At 45.5% G+C, this 25,360-nt stretch overlaps 1 protein-coding gene across 1 annotated transcript; it reads left to right on the forward strand.

Moving 5' to 3' along the window:
* LOC121580522 (protein THEM6) lies at positions 1–25,045 on the forward strand. Its single transcript, XM_041895439.1, has 5 exons — positions 1–74; positions 9,052–9,279; positions 17,665–17,944; positions 18,275–18,399; positions 24,753–25,045. Exons 2-5 carry the CDS (start codon positions 9,056–9,058, stop codon positions 24,817–24,819), a joined length of 696 nt encoding a protein of 231 aa, XP_041751373.1. The 5' UTR covers positions 1–74; positions 9,052–9,055; the 3' UTR covers positions 24,820–25,045.
* The last annotated feature ends 315 nt before the right edge of the window (positions 25,046–25,360 follow it).

Genomic DNA, 25,360 nt, shown 5'->3' on the forward strand with positions numbered 1-25,360 from the left:
TGTGCTGCTGGTAGAATACTGGCGACTCAGTCAACGGCTTCTTCCGCTGCGCAGCACATCTCCATAAAAACGATGTAAGTTGACTGGCTATTCATTATGAAAATGAAAGACATTCTGGTACATTCTAACATCTGTCTAGAAATATACAAGACAACTTCATAATAAGATAGGGGAACACAATCCTGACACCACATTTTGAGCTAGCTAGCTAATTTAGCTAGCTACGCGTTAGCTACACAGTTAGCCAGCAGATTACCCGAGGTAGCAGGCTAACGTTGGTCTGTACTTGAACGTTATTGAACAAGCTAACGCTAGTTAGCTAGTAATTCAATTACATTTGCTCAGTGTTTAATTTTAAAGTTAAATTTGTAGTTCACGCTGCTGATGGTTTACAGTGTGGCGTGTATTTATGGATGCCAAGGGAAGCCATGCTTCCCCAAAAAATTGACCAAGAAAAAAATATACAAAATAAAAATATCTCGCCGTAGAAAAGCGAACGAAACAGCGCCCCTCTGTCTCAGTATGTGTAGCGTATCTATCTGATGCTGTCTGGTCAGAAAGAGTATGACATTGTTGACACCCATTTTTTTACATTTACATTTTTAGTCATTTAGCAGACGCTCTTATCCAGAGCGACTTACAGTTAGTGAGTGCATACATTTTATTTTTTTATTTTTTTCATACTGGCCCCCCTTGGGAATCGAACCCACAACCCTGGCGTTGCAAACGCCATGCTCTCATTGTGCCCCTGGCCTGAGAGGATGGAAGTTCAACATGTGGGTAGAGGTAGTATGCTAATGTTAACTAGCTGGCCTGGTGTATCATTGCCCATGAAAGGAAGTTAGGCTAGCGAGCAAGTAGGTAGCCAGGTAGCCTAGGGCAACAAAACTACATGTGGTAGAGCACAGTGCTTGTAACGCCAGGGTAGTGGGTTCGATCCCCGGGACCACCCATACGTAAAAATGTATGCACAGATGACTGTAAGTCGCTTTGGATAAAACCGTCTGCTAAATGGCATATTATTATTATTATTATTATTATTATTATTTATATGCCATTTAGCAGACGCTTTTATCCAAAGCGACTTACAGTCATGCGTGCATACATTTTTGTGTATGGGTGGTCCCGGGGATCGAACCCACTACCTTGGCATTACAAGCGCCATGCTCTACCAGCTGAGCTACAGAGGACCACTTATTATTATTATTATTATTATTATTATTATTATAATAATAAAAGGTTGTACTGTATGACAGTCGTAGACCGTTAGGCAACATGAACGAGGAGGATGGCATTGGCGTAGGGTGAACCATGTTGCACGCACACACAAACGCACATAAATCACCCCCATGGACAGCCACATTATATTTAGCCTACGTTGATTGATTTTAGTTGTCACTGTATTAGACTAAGCAGAGGTGATTAGATGATGTGGAAATGGTGCTGGAATAGTGGAGGCAGCTCCTGTTTTCTTTGCGACTTGCAGTAACTCTCCGTGGTACTAAATCAATAGTTGTTTAGTAGTCCGAAAATGTTGGAAACATGAACTTGCTTGACCGTGCTGTAGGTCATGTAACAGTTTGTTATATGTAATATACTTTGTGGACTTGATCTCCATTTTGTAATGAAACAAAGGTGTGGTTGAATTTATTCTGCCACTGTGTCTTCTTATTGTCTCGACCTTAACAACGCAATTATCACAACCAATGTTCCCTCTAATTTTTTTGGCCATTGAGCAAATTTCAGGGCTGCTGAGTGCAAACTTGAATGTTGTGAAATTTCGGTGCAACTTCCAGCGCATGTTTACTGTGAACACTGAGGCTGTACCCGCTTTAAGTTACAGTTTTAACAGTGGCCAAGTAGGCTACTGTGGCTATTTGATCATAATGTAGGCCTACCAGAGTGGCCTACCATCAAAAACTATGGAGAAAATGCATCCCATAATATTTTAACATGGAAATAGCTGTTCTATCATTCAGCCTACAGTAGCAGCCAATGGGTGGTGTTCAATGTAGGGCTACATTCCATGAGACTTTAGAAAAAACTATTGACATTAACCTGTTTATCCACTTGTCCTTCAGACAAGGAGGTGACTGAAAATATTGTGTTGTTTGATGCAAGAAACCACTTTACAAAGTAAAATGCATTATTATTCCCATACCATTATTACAGAGAATCAGACAAATTATGCTACCCTCTGCCTATTGGCTACTTAGTTTATTCAAGCCTATCTCAAAATACAACACTGCCCCTTTAAGACAAAAAAAAAGCTCTTGTAGGAAGCAATCACTCCCCTATTGCTGACTACAAATTATTTATAACTGGGATAATAACTCACTAACTAGCAAAGGATATGAACAAATGTGCACACGTGGCTACATTTATTTAACATTTATTTAACTAGGCAAGTCGGTTAAGAACACATTTTTATTTACAATGACGGCCTACTTTCGTCCCGGACGACGTTGGGCCAATTGTGCGCCGCCCTATGGGACTCCCGATCACACCAGTTGTGATACAGCCTGGGATTGAACCCGGGTCTGTAGTGACGCCTCCAGCACTGGAATGCAGTGACTTAGACCGCTGCACCACTTGAGAGGCTGTGGACATGCAACTTTTGCTTTGATCTCAGAACAAGCGCATCTACTCACGACCGCTCATGCTGTAAACACAGTCCAGTTCAAAGTGAATGGACCAGCTCCATAAATGGCAATAGTCAATTTGCATATAGGCCTACTGCAGCTTTCCTTTGGTTATGCCGGACCGGTCTGTGTAGAGTAGGGCTGAGTCATGAGTGTCAATGCAATAGAATCCAACTGATGCGTTCTGCCTACAACAAAATATCTTGCATAGTTAGTTTTGTTTTGGTATGTTGCATTGAAAGTGGCTAATAGTGCATTGATTCGATCACAATTCCCACAGTAGAGGGGAACGTTGACCGTGTTGACTAAGGGGGAAAACTAGAAACTTTAGTGTGAAGTTCAATCTCATGCTTCTCTGCGCGGGCTGATATTTCTTCTGCGCAGCAGTACCAGGGTGCACTCGCCTCTTAGAGGGAACATTGATCACAACACAAACGTTGTAATATGGAACATTTTTCTGGATTGGCTTCCCCGGTGATTATACACACCGCTACTGCTGATTTAGCAAATGACCTGGCTAGTTAGTTAGTTAGCTGGTTAGCTGGTTAGCTGGTAGCCATAATCCGAATAGACGTTCATTACATTCTCTCTCTAGTCACGTCACATTTTAATTGTCACATGCTTCGTAAACAAGCGTAGACTAACATTGAAATGCTTACTTACAGGCCCTCCCAAACAATGCAGAATACCATTTTTTAAAATACTAATACGAGGAATAAATACACAATGAGCAATGATAGCTAGGTTATATACACGGGGTATCAGTACCGCGTCGATGTGCAGGGGTACGAGGAAATGGAGGTAGATATGTACAGAATAATGCATTTTACTTTGTAAAGGGGTTTCTTGCATCAAACACCACAATATTTTCAGTCACCTCCTTGTCTGAAGGACAAGTGGATAAACGGCTTAATGTCAAGCCCTGCATGTTTAAAAAAAAAAAGGCCTACATTGAACACCACCCATTGGCTGCTACTGTAGGCTGAATGACAGAACAGCTATTTCCATGTTAAAATGTTACGTCTTCTATGCTCGGACAGGGCACGTACAGTGCATTCGGAAAGTATTCAGGCCCCTTGACCTTTTGATACAAATATATAGAATCCTCATCAATCTACAAACAATACCCTATAATGACAAAGCCAAAACAGGTTTTTATAAATTTTTACAAATGTATATAAAATAAAGAGTTCAAACTGAGCAATTAGGGGAGAAGGGCCTTGGTCAGGTAGGTGGCCAAGAACCCGATGGTCACTCTGACAGAGCTCCAGAGTTCCTCTGTGGAGATGGGAGAACCTTCCAGAAGGACAACCATCTCTGCTGCACTCCACCAATCAGGCCTTTATGGTGGAGTGGCCAGGCGGAAGCACATGACAGCCCACTTGGAGGTTGCCAAAAAGGCACCTAAAGGACTCTCAGACCATGATAAACAAGTTTCTCTGGTCTGATTAAACCAAGATTGAACTATTTGGCCTGAATGCCAAGTGTCACGTCTGGAGGAAACCTGGTACCATCCCTATGGTGAAGCATGGTGGTGGCAGCATCATGCTGTGGGGATGTTTTTCAGCGGCAGGGACTGGAAGACTAGTCAAGATTGAGGCAAAGATGAACGGAGAGATCCTTGATGAAAACCTGCTGCAGAGCGCTCAGGACCTCAGACTGAGGCGAAGGTTCACCTTCCAACAGGACAATGACCCTAAGCACGCAGCCAAGACAATGCAGGAGTGGCTTCGGGACAAGTTTCTGAATGTCCTTGAGTGGCCCAGCCAGAGCCCAGACTTGAGTGGCCCAGCCAGAGCCCGGATCAAACATCTCTGGAGAGACCTGAAAATAGCTGTTCAGCGACGCTCCCCATCCATCCTGACAGAGCTTGAGAGGATCTGCAGAGAAGAATGGGAGAAACTCCCCAAATACAGGTGTGCCAAGCTTGTAGCGTCATACCAAAGAAGACTCGTTGCTGTAATTGCTGCCAAATATGCTTCAACAAAGTACTGAGTAAAGGGTCATAATACTTGTGTAAATGTGAAATTTCCGTTTTAAGTTTTTTTAAATTAGCAAACATTTCTAAAAACCTGTTTTTGCTTTGTCATTATGGGGTATTGTGTGTAGATTGATGAGGGGGAAAAACGATGTAATCCATTTTAGAATATGTCTGTAACATAACAAAATGCGGGAAAAGTATTTCCGAAGGCACTGTATTCAACAGTACAAATACACAATTTCACGACTCTACGTGCATATTTAGTGATATAAAGACGGCCTCACTTCTACATGTGACCAAATGTCCAGTTTAAGCTCTTCAATTATGAACTCGCCCTGACCGGCTCCTGCCCGCTCCTCACTCATCACCTCAAATCTCTCTCCATTTAGGTCATGGAGGCAAGCATTTGTTGATTTAGTTTCCATGACACCCATACCTACGGAAGCCAACGAGGATCAAATTAAGAAATTAGTTTTCCTGCTGGTAGACAGAGATCCTTAGCGGAATGATAAAATGCGTTTCTCAGCTGACGGATTTGGAATCATATGCAGATATTGTGATGCGATTCAAGATCAATAAATGGATTCAAGATCAATAAATGTTGACACATTAAACCAATACGAATTCAATGCATTACTTTGATGCATTACACATGATTTCCATTTGATTTCATTGATTCCCTCTTGTTTAAATGCCATTCATGGTGCAGTAGACACGTTTGACCTTTAATGACCAGTAGATGGCAGTATTGACCTGATATGAGAAGCTGTCACCCTCAGCAGGTCAGTGTGGTATTGACCTGATATGAGAAGCTGTCACCCTTAGCAGGTCAGTGCTGTGTTGACCTGATATGAGAAGCTGTCACCCTTAGCAGGTCAGTGCAGTGTTGACCTGATATGAGAAGCTGCCACCCTTAGCAGGTCAGTGCAGTGTTGACCTGATATGAGAAGCTGTCACCCATAGCAGGTCAGTGCAGTGTTGACCTGATATGAGAAGCTGTCACCCTTAGCAGGTCAGTGCAGTGTTGACCTGATATGAGAAGCTGTCACCCTTAGCAGGTCAGTGCAGTGTTGACCTGATATGAGAAGCTGCCACCCTTAGCAGGTCAGTGCAGTGTTGACCTGATATGAGAAGCTGCCACCCATAGCAGGTCAGTGTAAATCACCGTTGTAACCAGGAACACGTTGCATTAATAAAACAGAAAACTAGAGACCAAGTGTCCGAGGTTAGATAACCATTTGTGTCCAGCAGCCGACCACGCATCAAATATGTTAATACAGAGAAAATTGTCACTTGGCACAATGTTATAGGACACCTTCAGCTAAACAATCAGGTATGCAATGGGCAGTAAAAAGTGTCTAATCTTTTTAGCCACATTAATTTACTTAGGTTTCAGGTAAATAGCATCTGAGAATAGGCGACATTGCGCTATAGGGTAAAGTGACTAGGCAACAGGATACATCGTAGAAAGTAGCAGAAATACACTATATACAGTACCAGTCAAAAGTTTGGACACACCTACTCATTCCAGGGTTTTTCTTTATTTTTACTATTTTCTACATTGTAGAATAATAGTGAAGACATCAAAACTATGAAATAACACATATGGAATCATGTAGTAACCAAAACAGTGTTAAACAAATCAAAGTATATTTTATATTTGAGATTCTTCAAAGTAGCCACCCCCTTGAATGAGTAGGTGTGTTCAAACTTTTGACTGGTACTGTATATAAAAGTATGTGGACCCTTCAAATTAGTGGATTCAGCTATTTCAGCCACACCCGCTGCTGACAGGTGTATAAAATGGAGCACACAGCCATGCAAACATTGGCAGTAGAATGGCCTTACTGGAGAGCTCAGTGACTTTCAACGTGGCACTGTCATAGGATGCCACCTTTCCAACAAGTCAGTTCGTCAAATTTCTGCCCTGCTAGAGCTGCCCCGGTCAACTGTAAGTGCTGTTATTGTGAAGTGGAAACGTCTAGGTGCAACAACGGCTTAGCCGCGAAGTGGAAGGCCACACAAGCTCACAGAAAGGGACCGCAGAGTACTGAAGCGTGTAGCGCTTAAAAATCGTCTGTCCTTGGTTGCAACATTCACTACCGAGTTCCAAACTGCCTCTGGAAGCACAAGAACTGTTCGTCAGGGAGCTTCATGAAATGGGTTTCCATGGCCGAGCAGCCACACACAAGCCTAAGATCACCATGCGCAATGCCAAGCGTCGGCTGGAGTGGTGTAAAGCTCTCCGCCATTGGACTCTGGAGCAGTGGAAACGCGTTCTCTGGAGTGATGAAACACACTTCACCATCTGGCAGTCCGACGGAAGAATCTGGGTTTGGCGGATGCCAGGAGAACGCTACCTGCTCGAATGCATAGTGCCAACTGTGAAGTTTGGTGGAGGAGGAATAATGGTCTGGGGCAGTTTTTCATGGTTCGGGTTAGGCCCCTTAGTTCCAGAGTTGGAAGCACGATTCTGTGCTTCCAACTTTGTGGCAACAGTTTGGGGAAGGCCCTTTCCTGTTTCAGCATGACAATGCCCCCGTGCACAAAGCGAGGTCCATACAGAAATGATTTGTCGAGATCAGTGTGGAAGAACTTGACTGGCCTGCACAGAGCCCTGACTTCAACCCCATCGAACACCTTTGGAATGAATTGGAACGCCGACTGCGAGCCAGGCCTAATCGCCCAACATCAGTGCCCGACCTCACTAATGCTCTTGTGGCTGAATGGAAGCAAGTCCCCGCAGCAATGTTCCAACATCTAGTGGAAAGCCTTCCCCGCGTTTCGTGTAATGACCGTCTAGTCGGATTCTGGCTAGCAAGCTACTTTAACAGGATAGTGTCTGAGGCTGATGAACCGGCTAGCTGAATTCAAAGGGAAATGCATAACAGATCCTACAAAAAAAGTATATAGTTAATTTCCTGAAGTCCCATAGAACAAGGCCAGTGAAACCAGAGGCATGGCCCTGTCTTTCCCTCCCTAAAGTGAAACCTGACATGTGAGAGAGATGCTCCTGAACTGGTCTAGTGTAACACCTGTCTGTCTCTCTCCCCTCTCTCCCGTTCTCTTTAACCCTAGCTGGTGTTTACAGAACATTTGTTGCTGTCTGATTAGGATATGAAGGGCCTAGCTGGTGTTTACAGAACATTTGGTACTGTCTGATTAGGATATGAAGGGCCTAGCTGGTGTTTACAGAACATTCGGTGCTGTCTGATTAGGATATGAAGGGCCTGGCTGGTGTTTACAGAACATTTGGTACTGTCTGATTAGGATATGAAGGGCCTAGCTGGTGTTTACAGAACATTTGGTACTGTCTGATTAGGATATGAAGGGCCTAGCTGGTGTTTACAGAACATTTGGTACTGTCTGATTAGGATATGAAGGGCCTGGCTGGTGTTTACAGAACATTTGGTACTGTCTGATTAGGATATGAAGGGCCTAGCTGGTGTTTACAGAACATTTGGTACTGTCTGATTAGGATATGAAGGGCCTAGCTGGTGTTTACAGAACATTTGGTGCTGTCTGATTAGGATATGAAGGGCCTGGCTGGTGTTTACAGAACATTTGGTACTGTCTGATTAGGATATGAAGGGCCTAGCTGGTGTTTACAGAACATTTGGTACTGTCTGATTAGGATATGAAGGGCCTAGCTGGTGTTTACAGAACATTTGGTACTGTCTGATTAGGATATGAAGGGCCTAGCTGGTGTTTACAGAACATTTGTTGCTGTCTGATTAGGATATGAAGGGCCTAGCTGGTGTTTACAGAACATTTGGTACTGTCTGATTAGGATATGAAGGGCCTGGCTGGTGTTTACAGAACATTTGGTGCTGTCTGATTAGGATATGAAGGGCCTGGCTGGTGTTTACAGAACATTTGGTGCTGTCTGATTAGGATATGAAGGGCCTAGCTGGTGTTTACAGAACATTTGGTGCTGTCTGATTAGGATATGAAGGGCCTAGCTGGTGTTTACAGAACATTTGGTGCTGTCTGATTAGGATATGAAGGGCCTGGCTGGTGTTTACAGAACATTTGGTGCTGTCTGATTAGGATATGAAGGGCCTGGCTGGTGTTTACAGAACATTTGGTACTGTCTGATTAGGATATGAAGGGCCTAGCTGGTGTTTACAGAACATTCGGTGCTGTCTGATTAGGATATGAAGGGCCTAGCTGGTGTTTACAGAACATTTGGTACTGTCTGATTAGGATATGAAGGGCCTAGCTGGTGTTTACAGAACATTTGGTACTGTCTGATTAGGATATAATATATATATATATATATTTTCTCTGTTTCCGTTCTGGCGGTGTCTCCCTGTTGCAACTTGTAATAAACCAGTTAGATTTTTGTATTTACTTTATCTGTGACTTTTCTTCTGTTCACCTGGAAATTGAAACCCTTTCTCTCTCTCCTCCACCCCTCCCCTCCAGAGAGATGTTGCTGTGTGCTCTGGGGGGCCTGCTGCTGCTGCTGTTCTCCTGTCTGGATGTCTGGTACTTCCTGCGGGGGGCGGTGGTGGTGGTGCAGGCCTGGTTTCAACCCCCGGTCTGGGACGTCCTGGCAGAGCAGAGTGTTCCTGGGAGGGTCCTACCTCATGACCTGGACTATATGGGTCACATGAACAACGCCAGATACCTCCGGGAGTGTGACTTCGCCAGGTTAGACGAACACACGAACACAGGCCTGTTTTACTGGGCCACTTTACTGCTTTACTTTAAAAACATATTGAAGTGTTTTGTATGTTTTAGGATAGATAGAGGTGAAAGAGCAGTGGGCCGGATTCACTGAGATTAGGATTTGTGCTGATCTATTTCATTATTATTATTCTCGTCAGATATTATACATTTTACCACAATTTCCACGACTACTAAAGCAACACTTCTCATTGTTCTCATACCCATAACATGATGCAGCCACCACCGTGCTTGACAATATGAAGAGTGGTACTCAGTGATGTGTTGTGTTGGATTTTCCTCAAACATAACACTTGGTATGCAGGACATAACGTTAATTTCTTTGCCACATTTTTAGCAGTTTTACTTAAGTGCTTTTAGGGCTGTCCCCGATGAAATAAATCTTGGTCGATTGGTCGACGTTTTAAACGTGTATTTTTCCTTATATGGACACACCTGTGTTTTAATAAAATCAACTATATGTAGGCTTCTGAGCTTGTCTGATGCTTTAAGCACACTGTGAATGAATAATTAAGACACACAAATGACTCAAGAGGGAACCAAAGATCAAGATAGCTTAACCAGAAGAAGGAAAAAAATAAACTATTCCCTACCCTCCTCCTCCCGACCCCCCTCCTCCCGACCCCCTCCTCCCGACCCCCCTCCTCCCGACCCCCCTCCTCCCGACCCTCCTCCTCCCTATCCTCTTCCTCCCGCTGCTGCTGGCCTTTGCAGATTCTGCCGTTACGCTCCTGAAGTTGCCTGTAGGTAATAGTCTACACCAGGGGTCCTTTTCCATTTGGAGTGCCAAGTTATCTTACCACTTATACTGATCTACGTGCTAGTTTAGATTTTCATATGTACATTTTCGTGGAACAGTTTATTTTATAATAAGTATTTGTGTCTCAAAATCATCATGTGGTTAATCAAAATTCTAAAAGTAACTAATATTGCCAATGCCAACTATGTAAAATAACAGGTAGAAAATATCCTAAATAAATATCCTATAAATCACATTGGCTATGCATGGCCAGTCTGCAAGGAACTTGAAACATTCTATCAACAATTAACTTGAGTCTGGCCTGAAGCTTCCGCTACCAAACTTGCAATATTGTATAAAATATTCTGGTTCCTCAGAGTTTTTCCCTGCACCAGTGAGCTCCGGACAGACGGACACAGCTGGAGGCTGTTTGCACAAGGGATAAGAAGTAATCAGGTAGGCTTTTTTTTTTATGACGTTTCCACCAGATCAGAGCATGAAATTTTTTCCCCTTTCATGCTAAGTGGTTATCGAAGGAGAGAGAGCTGGAAAGATTTTTCAAATAGGCTACGTTGAGGAACTATTGTCATTCTCAATGGATGTAAAAACAGACTTTGTTTACTTGCTGTTTCGAGGTGAAGAAAACATTACTTTGAGAAGCTCCACAGTGGTGGTCAGTTAAGACAATCAGAAATACTATCAGATCCCCAAATGGGCACATTTTATAGGCCTACATTAATACACCGGCCAGGTAGCCTAGGACTACTTCTATGCATAATTAATGCGCGTCATTACTCAACATTGACAGGAGCGCTACAATGGATACATTGACAACTTGTAAATGGAAATAAACCAAGCCTTGGTCCCCACAAGCGTAGCCTAGGTTGTGCCGTCCACTCCGACAGAAAACGGTAGAAGACTGGAATAATAATAATATATTGAATGCATTAACAGAAATTACCGTAACAAAGCAAACATTGTAGATTAGAAAAGATGGTAATTAACGGTAAATGTACTACTGGTGATACTGGTTATCCCTGTGGCCTCCGCAATGGATTAGTCCACTGAGACAGGCGTGAATCAGACAGGCGTGAATCAGACAGGTGTGCCATAAAAAAAAATATATATATATATTTGCGACTGCTCGATTAAAAAATAAATCGTGGTCGACCAACAGCCTATCAACCGAACAATCGACCAGTCGACTAAATGGGGTCAGTCCTAAGGGCCTTATTGCAAAAAGGATGCATGATTTGGAAAATTGTTATTCTGTACAGGCTTCCTTCTTTTCACTCTGTCATTTAGGTTAGTATTGTGGAATAACTACAATGTTGTTGATCCATCCTCAGTCTTCTGCTACCACAGCCATTAAACTCTGTAACTGTTTTAAAGTCACCATTGGCCTCATGGTGAAATCCCTGAGCGGTTTCCTTCCTCTCCGGCAACAGAGTTAGGAAGGATGCCTGTATCTCTGTAGTGACTGGGTGTATTGATACACCATCCAAAGTGTAATTAATAACTCCACCATGCTCAAAGGGATATTCAGTGTCTGCTTATTTAAAAAAAATTACCCATCTACCAATAGGTGCTCTTTGCGACCCAGTGGAAAACCTCCCTGGTCTTTTTGGTTGAATCTGTGTTTGAAATTCACTGCTCGACTGAGGGACCTTACAGATAATTGTATGTGGGGGGTACAGAGATGAGGTAGTCATACAAAAATCATGTTAAACACTATTATTGCACACAGAGTGAGTCCATGCAACTTTATAATGTGACTTGTTAAACAAATCTTTACTCCTGAACTTATTTAGGCTTGTCATAACAAAGGGGTTGAATACTTATTGACTCAAGAAAGATTGTGTGTGTGTGTACAGTACCAGTCAAAAGTTTGGATGTAGTAACCAAAAAAGTGTTAAACAAATCAAAATATATTTTGTATTTGAGATTCTTATGTGGGGACTCCTTCAAGACTGTTGGAAAAGCGCTCCTCATGAAGCTGGTTGAGAGAATGCCAAGAGTGTGCAAAGCTGTCATCAAGGCAAAGGGTGGCTATTTGAAGAATCTCAAATATAACATATATTTTGATTTGTTTAACACTTTTTTTTGGTTACTACATGATTCCATATGTGTTATGTCATCGTTTTGATGTCTTCAGTATTATTCTACAATGTAGAAAATAGTAAAAATAAAGAAAAACCCTTGAATGAGTAGGTGTGTCTAAACGTTTGACTGGTAGTGCATTCGGAATGTATTCAGACCCCTTCCCTTTTTCCACATTTTGTTACGTTACAGCCTTATTCAATAATAGATTAAATTAATTGTTTTCCTCATCAATTTACACACAATACCCCATAATGACAAAGTTAAAACAGGTTTGTAGAAATGTTCGCGCATTTATAGAAATAAAAATAAATACCTCATTTACATAAGTGTTCAGACCCTTTGCTATGAGACTCGATAATTGAGCTCGGGTGCATCCTGTTTCCATTGATCATCCTTGAGATGTTTCTACCCAAGAAGAGTCGAGGCTGTAATCGCTACCAAAGGTGCTTCAACAGAGTACTGAGTAAAGGGTCTGAATACTTATGTAAATGTGATATTAATGTTTTTTTTTAAATCTTCTTAAAAAAACAAACTGTTTTGGCTTTGTCATTATGGTGTATTGTGTGTAGATTGATAAGGAAAGTATTCAGACCATTTGCCTTGTTCCACATGTTGTGTTACAGCCTTATTCTAAAATAGATTCAATTAATCAATTTACACACAATACACCAAAATGACGAAGCAAAACCAGGTTTTTTTATTTAATTTATTTTTATTTAAAAACTGAAATATTACATTTACATTTTACGTCATTTAGCAGACGCTCTTATCCAGAGCGACTTACAAATTGGTGCATTCAACTTATGATAGCCAGTGGGACAACCACTTTTTTTTTAGGGGGGTGGGGGGGTAGAAGGATTACTTTATACTATTCCAGGTATTCCTTAAAGAGGTAGGGTTTCAAGTGTCTCCGGAAGGTGGTCAGTGACTCTGCTGTCCTGGCATCGTGAGGGAGCTTGTTCCACCATTGGGGTGCCAGAGCAGCGAATAGCTTTGACTGGGCTGAACGGGAACTGTGCTTCCGTAGAGGTAGGGGGGCTAGCAGGCCAGAGGTGGATGAACGTAGTGCCCTCGTTTGGGTGTAGGGTCTGATCAGAGCCTGAAGGTAAGGAGGTGCCGTTCCCCGCACAGCTCCGGAGGCAAGCACCATGGTCTTGTAGTAGATGCGAGCCTCAACTGGAAGCCAGTGGAGTGTGCAGAGGAGCGGGGTGACATGAGAGAACTTGGGAAGGTTGAACACCAGACGGGCTGCAGCGTTCTGGATAAGTTGTAGGGGTTTAATGGCACAGGCAGGGAGCCCAGCCAACAGCGAGATGCAGTAATCCAGACGGGAGATGACAAGTGCTTGGATTAGGACCTGTGCCGCTTTCTGTGTAAGGTAGGGTCGTACTCTGCGAATGTTGCAGAGTATGAACCTGCAGGATCGGGTCACCGCTTTGATGTTAGCGGAGAATGACAGGGTGTTGTCCAGGGTCACGCCAAGGTTCTTTGCACTCTGGGAGGAGGACACAACGGAGTTGTCAACCGTGATGGCGAGATCATGGAGCGGGCAGTCCTTCCCCGGGAGGAAGAGCAGCTCCGTCTTGCCGAGGTTCAGCTTGAGGTGGTGATCCGACATCCACTCTGATATGTCTGCCAGACATGCAGAGATGCGATTCGCCACCTGGTTATCAGAAGGGGGAAAGGAGAAAATTAATTGTGTGTCGTCTGCGTAGCAATGATAGGAGAGACCATGTGAGGATATGACAGAGCCAAGTTACTTGGTGTATAGAGAGAATAGGAGAGGGCCTAGAACTGAGCCCTGGGGGACACCAGTGGTGAGAGCACGTAGTGCGGAGACAGATTCTCGCCACGCCACCTGGTAGGAGCGACCTGTCAGTTAGGACGGAATCCAAGAGTGAGCAGCGCTGGAGATGCCCAACTCGGAGAGGGTGGAGAGGAGGATCTGATGGTTCACAGTATCAAAGGCAGCAGATAGGTCTAGAAGAATAAGAGCAGAGGAGAGAGAGTTAGCTTTAGCAGTGCGGAGAGCCTCTGTGACACAGAGAAGAGCAGTCTCAGTTGAATGACCAGTCTTGAAACCTGACTGGTTTGGATCAAGAAGGTCATTCTGAGAGAGATAGCAGGAGAGTTGGCTAGAGACGGCACGCTCAAGAGTTTTGGAGAGAAAAGAAAGAAGGGATACTGGTCTGTAGTTGTTGACATCGGAGGGATCGAGTGTAGGTTTTTTGAGGAGGGGTGCAATTCTCGCTCTCTTGAAGACGGAAGGGACATGGCCAGCGGTCAAGGATGAGTTGATGAGCGAGGTGAGGTAAGGGAGAAGGTCTCCGGAAATGGGCTGGAGAAGAGAGGAGGGGATAGGGTCAAGCGGGCAGGTTGTTGGGCAGCCGACCGTCACAAGTCGCAAGATTTCATCTGGAGAGAGAGGGGAGAAAGAAGTCAAAGCATAGGGTAGGGCAGCGTGAGCAGGACCAGCGGTGTCATTTGACTTAATAAATGAGGATAGAATGTCGTCGACCTTCTTTTCAAAATGGTTGACGAAGTCATCCACAGGGAGGGGGAGGAGGAGGATTCAGCAGGGAGGAGAAGGTGGCAAAGAGCTTCCTAGGGTTAGAGGCAGAGGCTTGAAATTTAGAGTGGTAGAAAGTGGCTTTAGCAGCAGAAACAGAGGAAGAGCATGTAGAGAGGAGGGAGTGAAAAGATGACAGGTCCGCAGGGAGTCTAGTTTTCCTCCATTTCCGCTCGGCTGCCCGGAGCCCTTTTCTGTGAGCTCGCAATGAGTCGTCAAGCCACGGAGCAGGAGGGGAGGACCGAGACGGCCGGGAGGATAGGGGACATAGAGAGTCATAAGATGCAGAAAGGGAGGAGAGGAGGAGGCAGAATCAGGAGATCGGAGGGGGAAGGATTTAGCAGAGGGAAGAGATGGAAGAGGAGAGAGTAGCGGGAGAGAGAGAGCGAAGGTTGCCACGGCACATTACCATCTAAGTAGGGGCAGATCAAGGCGTCAAGCTCATTGACATTTACATTTACATAAGTATTCAGACCCTTTACTCAGTACTTTGTTGAAGCACCTTTGGCAGCGATTACAGCCTTAAGTCTTCTTGGGTATGAAGCTACAAGCTTGGTACACCTATATTTCTGCAGATCCTCTCAAGCTCTGTCAGGTTGGATGAGGAGCGTCGCTGCGCAGCTATTTTCAGGTCTCTCCAGAGATGTTCGATCGGGTTCAAGTCCGGGCTATGAATGGGCCACTCAAGGACATTGAGACTTGTCACAAAGCCACTCCTGCGTTGTCTTGGCTGTGTGCTTAGGGTCGTTGTCCTGTTGGAAGGTGAAACCTCGCCCCAGTCTGAGGTGCTGAGCGCTGTGGAGCAGGTTTTCATCAAGGATCTCTCTGTACTTTGCTACGTTCATCTTTCCCTCGATCCTGACTAGTCTCCCAGTCCCTGCCGCTGAAAAACATTCCCACAGCATGATGCTGCCACCACCATGGTTCACCGTAGGGATGGTGCCAGGTTTCCTCCAGACGTGACGCTTGGCATTCAGGCCAAAGAGTTCAATCTTGGTTTCATCAGACCAGAGAATCTTGTTTCTCATGGTCTGAGAGTCCTTTAGGTACCTTTTGGCAAACTCCAAGCTGGCTGTCATGTGGCTTTTACTGAGGAGTGGCTTCCGTCTGGCCACTCTACCATAAAGGCCTGATTTGGTGGAGTGCTGCAGGGATGGTTGTCCTTCTGGAAGGTTCTCCCATCTCCACAGAGGAACTCTGGAGCTCAGTTTGGCCGGGCGGCCAGCTCTAGGAAGAGTCTTGGTGGTGCCAAACTTCTTCCATTTAAGAATGATGGAGGCCACTGTGTTCTTGGGGACCTTCAATGCTGAATAAATGTTTTGGTACCCTTCCCCAGATCTGTGCCTCGACACAATCCTGTCTCGGAGCTCTACGGACAATTCCTTCGACCTCATGGCTTGGTTTTTGCTCTGACATGCACTGTCAACTGTGGGGCCTTATATAGACAAGTGTGTGCCTTTCCAAATCATGTCCAATCAATTGAATTTACCACAGGTGGACTCCAATCAAGTTGTAGAAACATCTCAAGGATGATCAATGGAAACAGGATGCACCTGAGCTGAATTTCGAGTCTCATAGCAAAGGGTCTGAATACTTATGTAGATAAGGTATTTCTGTTTTATTTGTAATAAAATATATCTATCCAAGGTAATATTGGGGTTTTAAGGTATTTTAGATGTATTTCTGGATTGAATGGGATCCTATGGGCAAACGGCATGACACAATATGTCTACACGTTTCAAAATATGTGAGATATGGACCAAAAACTGCCTTGGGATATTATTAACAACAGTATAGGTAAGTTTGAAATCAGGGACACGTCAAAATGGAGGATATTCTCCTTTCAGTGGTAGCGTTGCTCTTTGCCGAAACACAAACTGCCAATTGTGACTTTAAGTAAAATAAATGGGGTTTATTATATTACTGTTTATAAACCCCATATTTCAAACTTAATCAAATAACTGTTGTTTTACAAAAAATCTATACAGTATGTTTAAGGCGTGGTCCTAGTAAATACATAAAGTTACCAGCATAGCACACCCATTGACTATACATTAGAATTAGCTTATTATCATTACCGAAATTAAGGTTCTCATTACCGAAACGGACCTAAAAAGGACGGTAATGAGGCCCATAGCTCAATCAATCAAATAAAAGGAGACAGCCATTATTAACCCGCAAAGATTGTCTACATCACTAAAGCCCATTCATGCCTCCATGTTGCTACGGTAATGGTACTCTGAGTTTTTCCCAATTTAGCGTTTTAGCCATTTCGGTAGTGAGAAGGCCAAGTGGGGTAAAGGGGGTGTTTTTAAGGTATATAAGCGAATAAATGAACTTTAACCTGTGGACTGCTCCTCTAAACCAGGGTTCCCAGAGTTCCCTGGGCAGGTGGGTCCTGAGTTATGAGAATACATCTATAATCACACACACTTTCTTCTTTGGGTTAATGGAGGACGATTTGGGTCAGGGGAGGACGGTCAATGTCTCATTTGGGTCTGGAGCTGAAATAGTTTTAAGGATCCCTGCTCTAGATAATGCATCGTGGGTGTGTTTTTATGTAATAAACATATTTGAATGTAAACAACTTCACAATTTTTATGATTTATGGACAAACTACAGTACCATATTTTGTGTTTTATTCAAAGGGTTAGGTTTTTCTAAAGTAAAATTGTATAAAATACTTCCGCATTTAATCCGTATGCATTTTGGTAATAAGAATTAGTGGTGAAAATGTACAAAAAATCAGGTAAGACACTTTCCCTAAAACTAAAACTACACATCTTAGTTCTCAGAATGATAGTTGATTTTTTGCAGATGCATCATGGTTTTGTAACTCAATTTGCTGCAGACATTTTAAAAACTGGTTTCATGAGAATCCCTCAGATGTACGTATGTGCATTCAGGTGATGTCTGTACTCGTTCCCTCCTCCTCCAGGTTCCACCATTACATGCGTAACGGGATCTGTAAAGCGCTGCGGACCCTGGGGGCCACTATGGTGGTCGGGGCCTCCACCATTCGCTACCGACGCTCGCTGGCCTTCGGGGAAGCATTTGACTTGCGCACCCGCATCGTGGCATGGGACGACAAGTCATTCTTCGTGGAGCAGCGGTTTGTCTCCCAGGGCGACGGGTTCATCTCCGCGGTGATGCTATGCAGACAGAACGTTCTCCGTAGCAACCCTGAGAGCATCCTACAGCTGCTCTGCAAGCGGAAGGTAGGAGAGGAAGGGAGGTGAGGGAGGACGGGAGGAGAGGGAGGAGAGGAGAGGAGAGGAGAGGAGAGGAGGAGAGGAGAGGAGAGGAGAGGAGAGGAGAGGAGAGGAGAGGGAGGAGAGAGGGGAGAGGAGAGGAAGGAGAGATGAGAGGTGAAGGAGGGGAGAGGAAGGAGAGGAAGGAGAGATGAAAGGAGGAGAGAGGAGAGGAGAGGGAGGAGGGGAGAGGAAGGAGAGAGGAGAGGAAGGAGAGGAGAGGGAGGAGGGGGGAGATATGATGGGCCTTTGATGCATGGGATATCACTCAGTCCTCTTCTCTGTGTGTGTCTTCAGGTGGAGTGTCCCGACTACCCTGAGGATCTGCAGCACTGGATCAGCTTCATCTCAGCCAGCAGCCAGGCACTGAGAGCCCAGAGTGGACTAGTGGACAAGACTGGAGCACAGGAAGACAAAGACAAGTGATACACACATTCCTTGAGTAGCCCTAATGTTACACATTATAGTTGTAGCCCGGCCCCAAGCACACCTGATTCAACTAATCTGCTCAACATTCAGCTGTTGATTAGTTAAATCAGGTGAGGGCCTAGAACTGACATGACTGACAGCTCCCTCAGTACACCAGAGTGACGGACGGACCAGAGTGACGGACGGACCAGAGTGACGGACGGACCAGAGTGACGGACGGACCAGAGTGACGGACGGACCAGAGTGACGGACGGACCAGAGTGACGGACGGACCAGAGTGACGGACCAGAGCCCATATCCACAAAGCGTCTGAGAGTAGGAATGTTAATCTAGGTTCAGGTCCCTTCTCTTATTCATTATGATTTAAAATACAAAACTGATCCTAGATCAGTACAACTACTACAGGCCAAGGGGCTAAATCAGGGTCTTAAACAATTCTACTTTGAAACAAAAGTATACATCTCACACACATGGCTATGAGCTTAAAACAATAAGACACCTTTACCATGTCAGATATAGAGTTGAAATGTATTACATTTTGAGTTTGCATCCCAATATTACACTTTATATACATTACAGAAGACTGAAATATAACAAAACCGCTTGACATAGAAACATCAGATTCTCTGCATTTAAAAAATGAATGTTTATTAATTATGAAAAATATTAATCACATTCCACCCAAGAGGCCACTAGAGAGCGCTTTGGTTATTCGACTGCAGGATAGGGGACCATCATGTTGTTAAGGGGTTCATCCTAGCCTGAGCTGCAGAACCGTTTTCCATTGACTTTTACCATAGTCGTTTTAGTTATTTGTGCATGTATCTCAAGATAGTATTCAGCACCTAAGTTGATTAGTTAATTTGAGTTCTCTTTCAATTATTCATTTCGACATCTGTGGGATTCACCAGAATTTCCTAAGTAGCTTGAAGGACCAATCATACACGTCTGTCGGAGACAGACCGGTCGAGTGGCGAATGAGGGAGCCCCTCCCCTCATACTAAAGAGCCACGCCCCTCTCCTCTGATCATTCTCACCTCTCTTCCTCACAGAAGGGTTCTACCTAGCTCTCCTCAGCACGGCTTGATCTGTTTTCCTGTTTTAACTGTTCAAAGGTGTGCCGGTAAGGTTACGCCGCTGAGCGCAGGGCCATCCGTCTTTTGTGTTGGGTGACTTTACCTAAAGGAAAGCCCTAGGTGAAAAATCTGTCGATGTGCCCTTGAGCAAGGCACTTAACCCTAATTGCTCCTGTAAGTCGCTCCGGATAAGAGCTTCTGCTAAATGACTAAAATGCTAAATGAATTTGCTTCACCGCTTTTTCTTCCTTAGTCTCCTGTTGTAGCTAGCATCACACAGCTAGCTAAGGAGACTTGGCTAGCTTAGCTGCAAGGCTTAGCTAACATGGCTAGCTCGCCACAAGGCCAGCTATCCTACCGACTAGCTTTTCTACCTGGAAGGGTAGAATTACTAGTTCGCTTTCTCATTTAGTTCAACCCACTACTGGTGTTGACCAGACTGATCATCCTAGCGTCACTGCTTATCAGTCGAGAGGCACACTTTTGTTCATCGCAAGACCAACAAAGCGCTAGCTTCCTTTGGCTAGCCATGATGCTACCCTCGTGGCGAACGCTAGCTGCTTTCACATTGTTAAAAGGATTCGCTTCTCCGGCCAGCACTGTGCTAACTCGCTAGCCTACTAGCCCAAGTGGCGAACGGTAGTTACGTTTCACTTTGTTCTCGAATTAGCTGTTTTTTGGAGCCATTGAACCTGCTAGCTCGGCCCAAGGGGTACCGAGCAAGGCCCCTACCGGCGCACCCGTGAACATGCGGGGCTACCATATTGGACGACATGTGTGTCATCTGCCCGGGTCTCGAACACATGGAAGCAGCGTTCGACGACCCCCGGTCATGCGCAAAGCAGCCCAACGTGGTTAATCTCCCACTCTTAACTCGAGCGTTGACATAGCCTCGCAGACCCATGGGCCGACGTCTTGGATGGCTACCCCGAGGACTTTCACCCACTTTTCCAGGGCCCAGAGGATGGGGGACAAGAAGGGGACAAGCAGCTCGGCCCTCTGCCGCCCTTAGCGGGGCATCGATGTGGGATGACAGATATTCGCTCATTGATTTCAGGAAACGGGCAGGGACCAGACTCTGTTTTGAGTGGTCCGAACACGTGGGGGGTGTCAGAGCAGGAGGAAACTCCCCTCTCGCACTGTTCCAGTCATTTAATTTCTCACAGCTATCCCAGCTTGCGTAGTGGAAGCCAAACACAATTGGGATAAACCCTTGACTGGCAAGGTCCAAATCTGACATGAACGTCAAGGACATGGAGGAGCTGGGCCTCGACAAGCCACCGGTGGTCGATCTGTCACTGGCCAACCAACTCAACCCAGTGCCTCGTCAATGACAGGAACTTTTCTCCCTGGTAAGACGGGCCGCTTCTCCGCGTCTATCTACCAAAATGTCTACATGTCTGCCGCACGTTTTGTATGGGCGTTGAACGTCACGTCCCTACTACTGGCTTATCGGGCCGATGTGCATCTCCAGCATCAAGCCTTACCCAGACCTTTGGAATGAGATCTGTGTTGTCACAGACCTCAACCTCCGAGCCTCCAGGGGTGCCAGACAAGGATGAGGCCGTGCCATGAGCCTTGCAGGGTGGTATAAGAGAGAGCAGATTTCCTTGAAGCTCCTGTCGAGCCGAAGGAGCTGTTTGGGCCAGCGGAGGGTGAAGCCTTCAACTTTTGTCTGCCTCGTAGACCCGGGAATCGTGGATACCCGGCCTACCCCTCCACAAGCCAAGGCAATTCACTGGCACCAGGGCTTTCCGTGGGAAGCCCCCGGAGACACAGCGGACATCGACCCCACAGTTCGGATCCCCTAACGGGCCGAGAGTGGTGAAAACGGTCCTTCGCTGCAGCCGCATTAAGGTCCAGCCCATTTGATTCCCCTGAAAGAAGTGGCGCCCGACCTAAGGATGCGTGGCAGCCAACAGTGCACCCCCTGCCTCCTCTTCTTGATTTTTTTTTTTTATACGGGATGACTTTACTTGCATAAAAACTATGGATGGAAACGTGGTTACTGATACACTTTTTTCCATCGCTGTGGAATTGTTACGCCCTGATCAGAACAGACAATAATATAATAATAATAATAATATGCCATTTAGCAGACGCTTTTATCCAAAGCGACTTACAGTCATGCGTGCATACATTTTTTGTGTATGGGTGGTCCCGGGGATCGAACCCACTACCTTGGCGTTACAAGCGCCGTGCTCTACCAGCTGAGCTACAGAGGACCACAATAAGACCGTAGTGGCGTACATCAACCACCAGGGTGGCACTTACTCCCTGCGCTTACAGAGACTATCCATCAGGATTATTCTGTGGAGCAGGGCACACCTACTGTCCCTAAGCATGACTCATGTCCCGGGCGTACTGAACGTAGGAGCAGACTTATTCTCCAGAGGGAACCCCCATCAAAGGGACTGGAGACTCCTTCCCCAGGTGGTGGAACAGATCTGGTCAAGCGCACTGGCCATTGTTCTTCGCGCTAGCGGGAGACGCACCACTAGGGGTGGGGACGCGCTGGCACACCCTTGGCTTTACGCTTTTCCTCCCCTCAATCTCTGGCCAGAGTGAGGGAAGAAGGCTTATCCCTAATCGTGGTAGCCCCTTGATGGCAAGGCAAGCTCTGGATAACGGAGATCATTCTCCTGCTGTACAACAAGCCTTGGCAACTAAATCTGGAGTCACTGAGACTATCCAAAGTGCTAGGGCTTGTTCTACACGCTCACTGTACCGAAAACCGATAATTCCTTACCAATGTTCTGTCTCTGATGTTTTCTGCTTCCTGCAGGACATTTTGGACAGAGGGAAGGCTTTCTTTACTGTTAAGGTCTATTTAGTTGCTATCTCTGCCTGTCGTATAGGCTTTGACGATAACACAGTGGGAAAACACCTCCTTTTATGTCGTTTCATGAAGGGGATGCGTCGCTTATGTCCAGTTCCCAGCCTTTAGTCCCGTCATGGGATTATGTCCAGTTCCCAGCCTTTAGTCCCGTCATGGGATTATGTCCAGTTCCCAGCCTTTAGTCCCGTCATGGGATTATGTCCAGTTCCCAGCCTTTAGTCCCGTCATGGGATTATGTCCAGTTCCCAGCCTTTAGTCCCGTCATGGGATTATGTCCAGTTCCCAGCCTTTAGTCCCGTCATGGGATTATGTCCAGTTCCCAGCCTTTAGTCCCGTCATGGGATTATGTCCAGTTCCCAGCCTTTAGTCCCGTCATGGGACCTGTCTATTGGGCTTGAGGCTATTTCACAGCAGCCTGGAAAGGAGATCTAATATCTTTAAGCTTTGCTGGTCCCCTTAAGTCTGCAGAGCCAGTGAGTTTCATGCACTGTCAGTTCACCATTCGTGCCTACAGTTTGCCCAGGGCTTTTCCAAGGTTACCTTGTTGCCCAAACCCACCTTTATGCCAATTGTCTGGCCTTGGAGCTTGTGGCTTTCCCCATGCCGACTTTCCCTTCTATGGAAGAGGATCGGCTACACGCGTTGTGCATATAATTGGATAGGACGAGAGCTTTGCTCAAGCGCAACCAACTCTTTGTGTCCTGGGCACCTCTCTGCAAGGGGTCAACGGTTGTCTCATTGGATGTGGAAGCTTTTATATTGGCCTTCAATAGCAAGGGGTTACAGCCTCCGGAGGCCCTGAGGGCTCACTCCACCAGAGGTATGGCTACCTCTTGTGCTCTGTTTAAGGGTATCTCCTTACAGGAGATTTGCGATGTGGCTTGTTGGGCGTCCCCTCATACTGTTGTGAGGTTCTACTGGCTAGATATCATTGGCTCATACTGTCCTCGGTGTCGGGGCCTCTGAGGGATGAAATTGAGACTGCCTGGCTTCGTAGTGCATCTGTGATATGGGAGTTGGCCATATCCCACTGAGTTGAAACTAATAATTGAAAGACAATTTAATTGGTTCTCTGATATGAGTGATCACGGTTGACAACTCCGTTGTGTCCTCCTCCCAGAGTGCAAAGAGCCTTGGCGTGACCCTGGACAACACCATGTCGTTCTCCGCTAACATCAAGGCGGTGACCCGATCCTGTAGGTTCATGCTCTACAACATTCGGAGAGTACGACCCTGCCTTACACAGGAAGCGGCACAGGTCCTAATCCAGGCACTTGTCATCTCCCGTCTGGATTACTGCAACTCGCTGTTGGCTGGGCTCCCTGCCTGTGCCATTAAACCCCTATAACTCATCCAGAACACTGCAGCCCGTCTGGTGTTCAACCTTCCCAAGTTCTCTCACGTCACCCTGCTCCTCCGCACACTCCACTGGCTTCCAGTTGAAGCTCTCATCTGCTACAAGACCATGGTGCTTGCCTATGGAGCTGTGAGGAGAACGGCACCTCCGTACCTTCAGGCTCTGATCAGTCCCTACACCCAAACGAGGGCATTGCGTTCATCCACCTCTGGCCTGCTGGCTCCCCTACCTCTGCGGAAGCACAGTTCCCGCTCAGCCCAGTCAAAACTGTTCGCTGCCCTGGCACCCCAATGGTGGAACAAGCTCCCTCACGACGCCAGGACAGCGGAGTCACTCACCACCTTCCGGAGACACTTGAAACCCCACCTCTTTAAGGAATACCTGGGATAGGATAAAGTAATCCTTCTACCCCCCCTTACCCTACCCCCCCAAAAAAATAATATATATATATTGTAAAGTGGTTATCCCACTGGCTATAAGGTGAATGCACCAATTTGTAAGTCGCTCTGGATAAGAGCGTCTGCTAAATGACGTAAATGTAAATGAGGTGAGACATCTCACCACATTCCCCTACTCGCAGGAGTGTGAGGAAGTTGGGCACGCTCGAGAATGATCAGAGGGCAGGCGAGTGGCTCTTTAGTATGAGGGGAGGGGCTCCCCCATTCGCCACTCGACCTGTCTGTCTCTGACAGATGTGTATGATTGGTCCTTCGAGCTACTTAGGAGATTCTGGTGAATCCCACTGTGAGATGTCTCACTCATAATGTCAGAGAACCGGGGTTCCGCAGGTAACCGTCTATAAAATGCACCAAAGCTTCTCCATTCTGTGTTTTTATTACATTGGCAATGAGTATTATATAATTTATTGATGATGATGTTCATCGTCTATTTATTTTTGTAATTATTTATGTTGCTGTCTATAGATGAAATATTTAATTGGATGCAGAGTATATCATTATTGGAATTGATTTGAAATAAATGTCAATTATTTTGAATGCATTTCGAATAAAACAATATGTAACCCCCTGGTTACTTTTAGCCCTGACTGCATTGAATTACTGTGTTCAACACCAGGCAACAGTCCAGACTAGAACACCAGGCAACAGTCCAGACTAGAACACCAGGCAACAGTCCAGACTAGAACACCAGGCAACAGTCCAGACTAGAACACCAGGCAACAGTCCAGACTAGAACACCAGGCAACAGTCCAGACTAGAACACCAGGCAACAGTCCAGACCAGAACACCAGGTAACAGTCCAGACTAGAACACCAGGCAACAGTCCAGACTAGAACACCAGGTAACAGTCCAGACTAGAACACCAGGTAACAGTCCAGACTAGAACACCAGGCAACAGTCCGATGCAAGAGGGAGACTAGAACACCCGGAACTCCGAGCTAGCAACGTTGCTAATTTGTTGATTTGAGTATTTAAGTTGATAACTCACTGTTCATTTAAATAAATAGCTATACAAAAAATAGTTCATACAACGATAGCAGCGAGGGATTTGAGTTTTTTTCCCCAACTGTCATCGAAAGACCAGGCGTATCTCTGCCGCTGTCTCTTCCCGCCCAGATGTTCACCTGTTGGGATGCTGCTAGAGAAACTGAGCTGGGATGATGCTGCTCGTGAGGAACCACTCATTGTAAAAGTGGCAACAACAATAGTTTTAGAAAAGGGACC

This window comes from Coregonus clupeaformis, chromosome 14 (assembly GCF_020615455.1).
Source record: "Coregonus clupeaformis isolate EN_2021a chromosome 14, ASM2061545v1, whole genome shotgun sequence".
NCBI classification, from domain to species: Eukaryota; Metazoa; Chordata; class Actinopteri; order Salmoniformes; family Salmonidae; genus Coregonus; species Coregonus clupeaformis.

What these genes read in the sequence shown, in the direction of transcription:
- LOC121580522 (XM_041895439.1), top strand. Translation starts at nt 9,056, where the DNA reads ATGTTGCTGTGTGCTCTGGGGGGCCTGCTGCTGCTGCTGTTCTCCTGT. An exon ending in AGCTGCTCTGCAAGCGGAAG is followed by an intron (nt 17,945 to 18,274) that starts GTAGGAGAGGAA and finishes GTGTGTCTTCAG; the next exon opens with GTGGAGTGTCCCGACTACCC. An exon ending in GCACAGGAAGACAAAGACAA is followed by an intron (nt 18,400 to 24,752) that starts GTGATACACACA and finishes GTTCAACACCAG; the next exon opens with GCAACAGTCCAGACTAGAAC.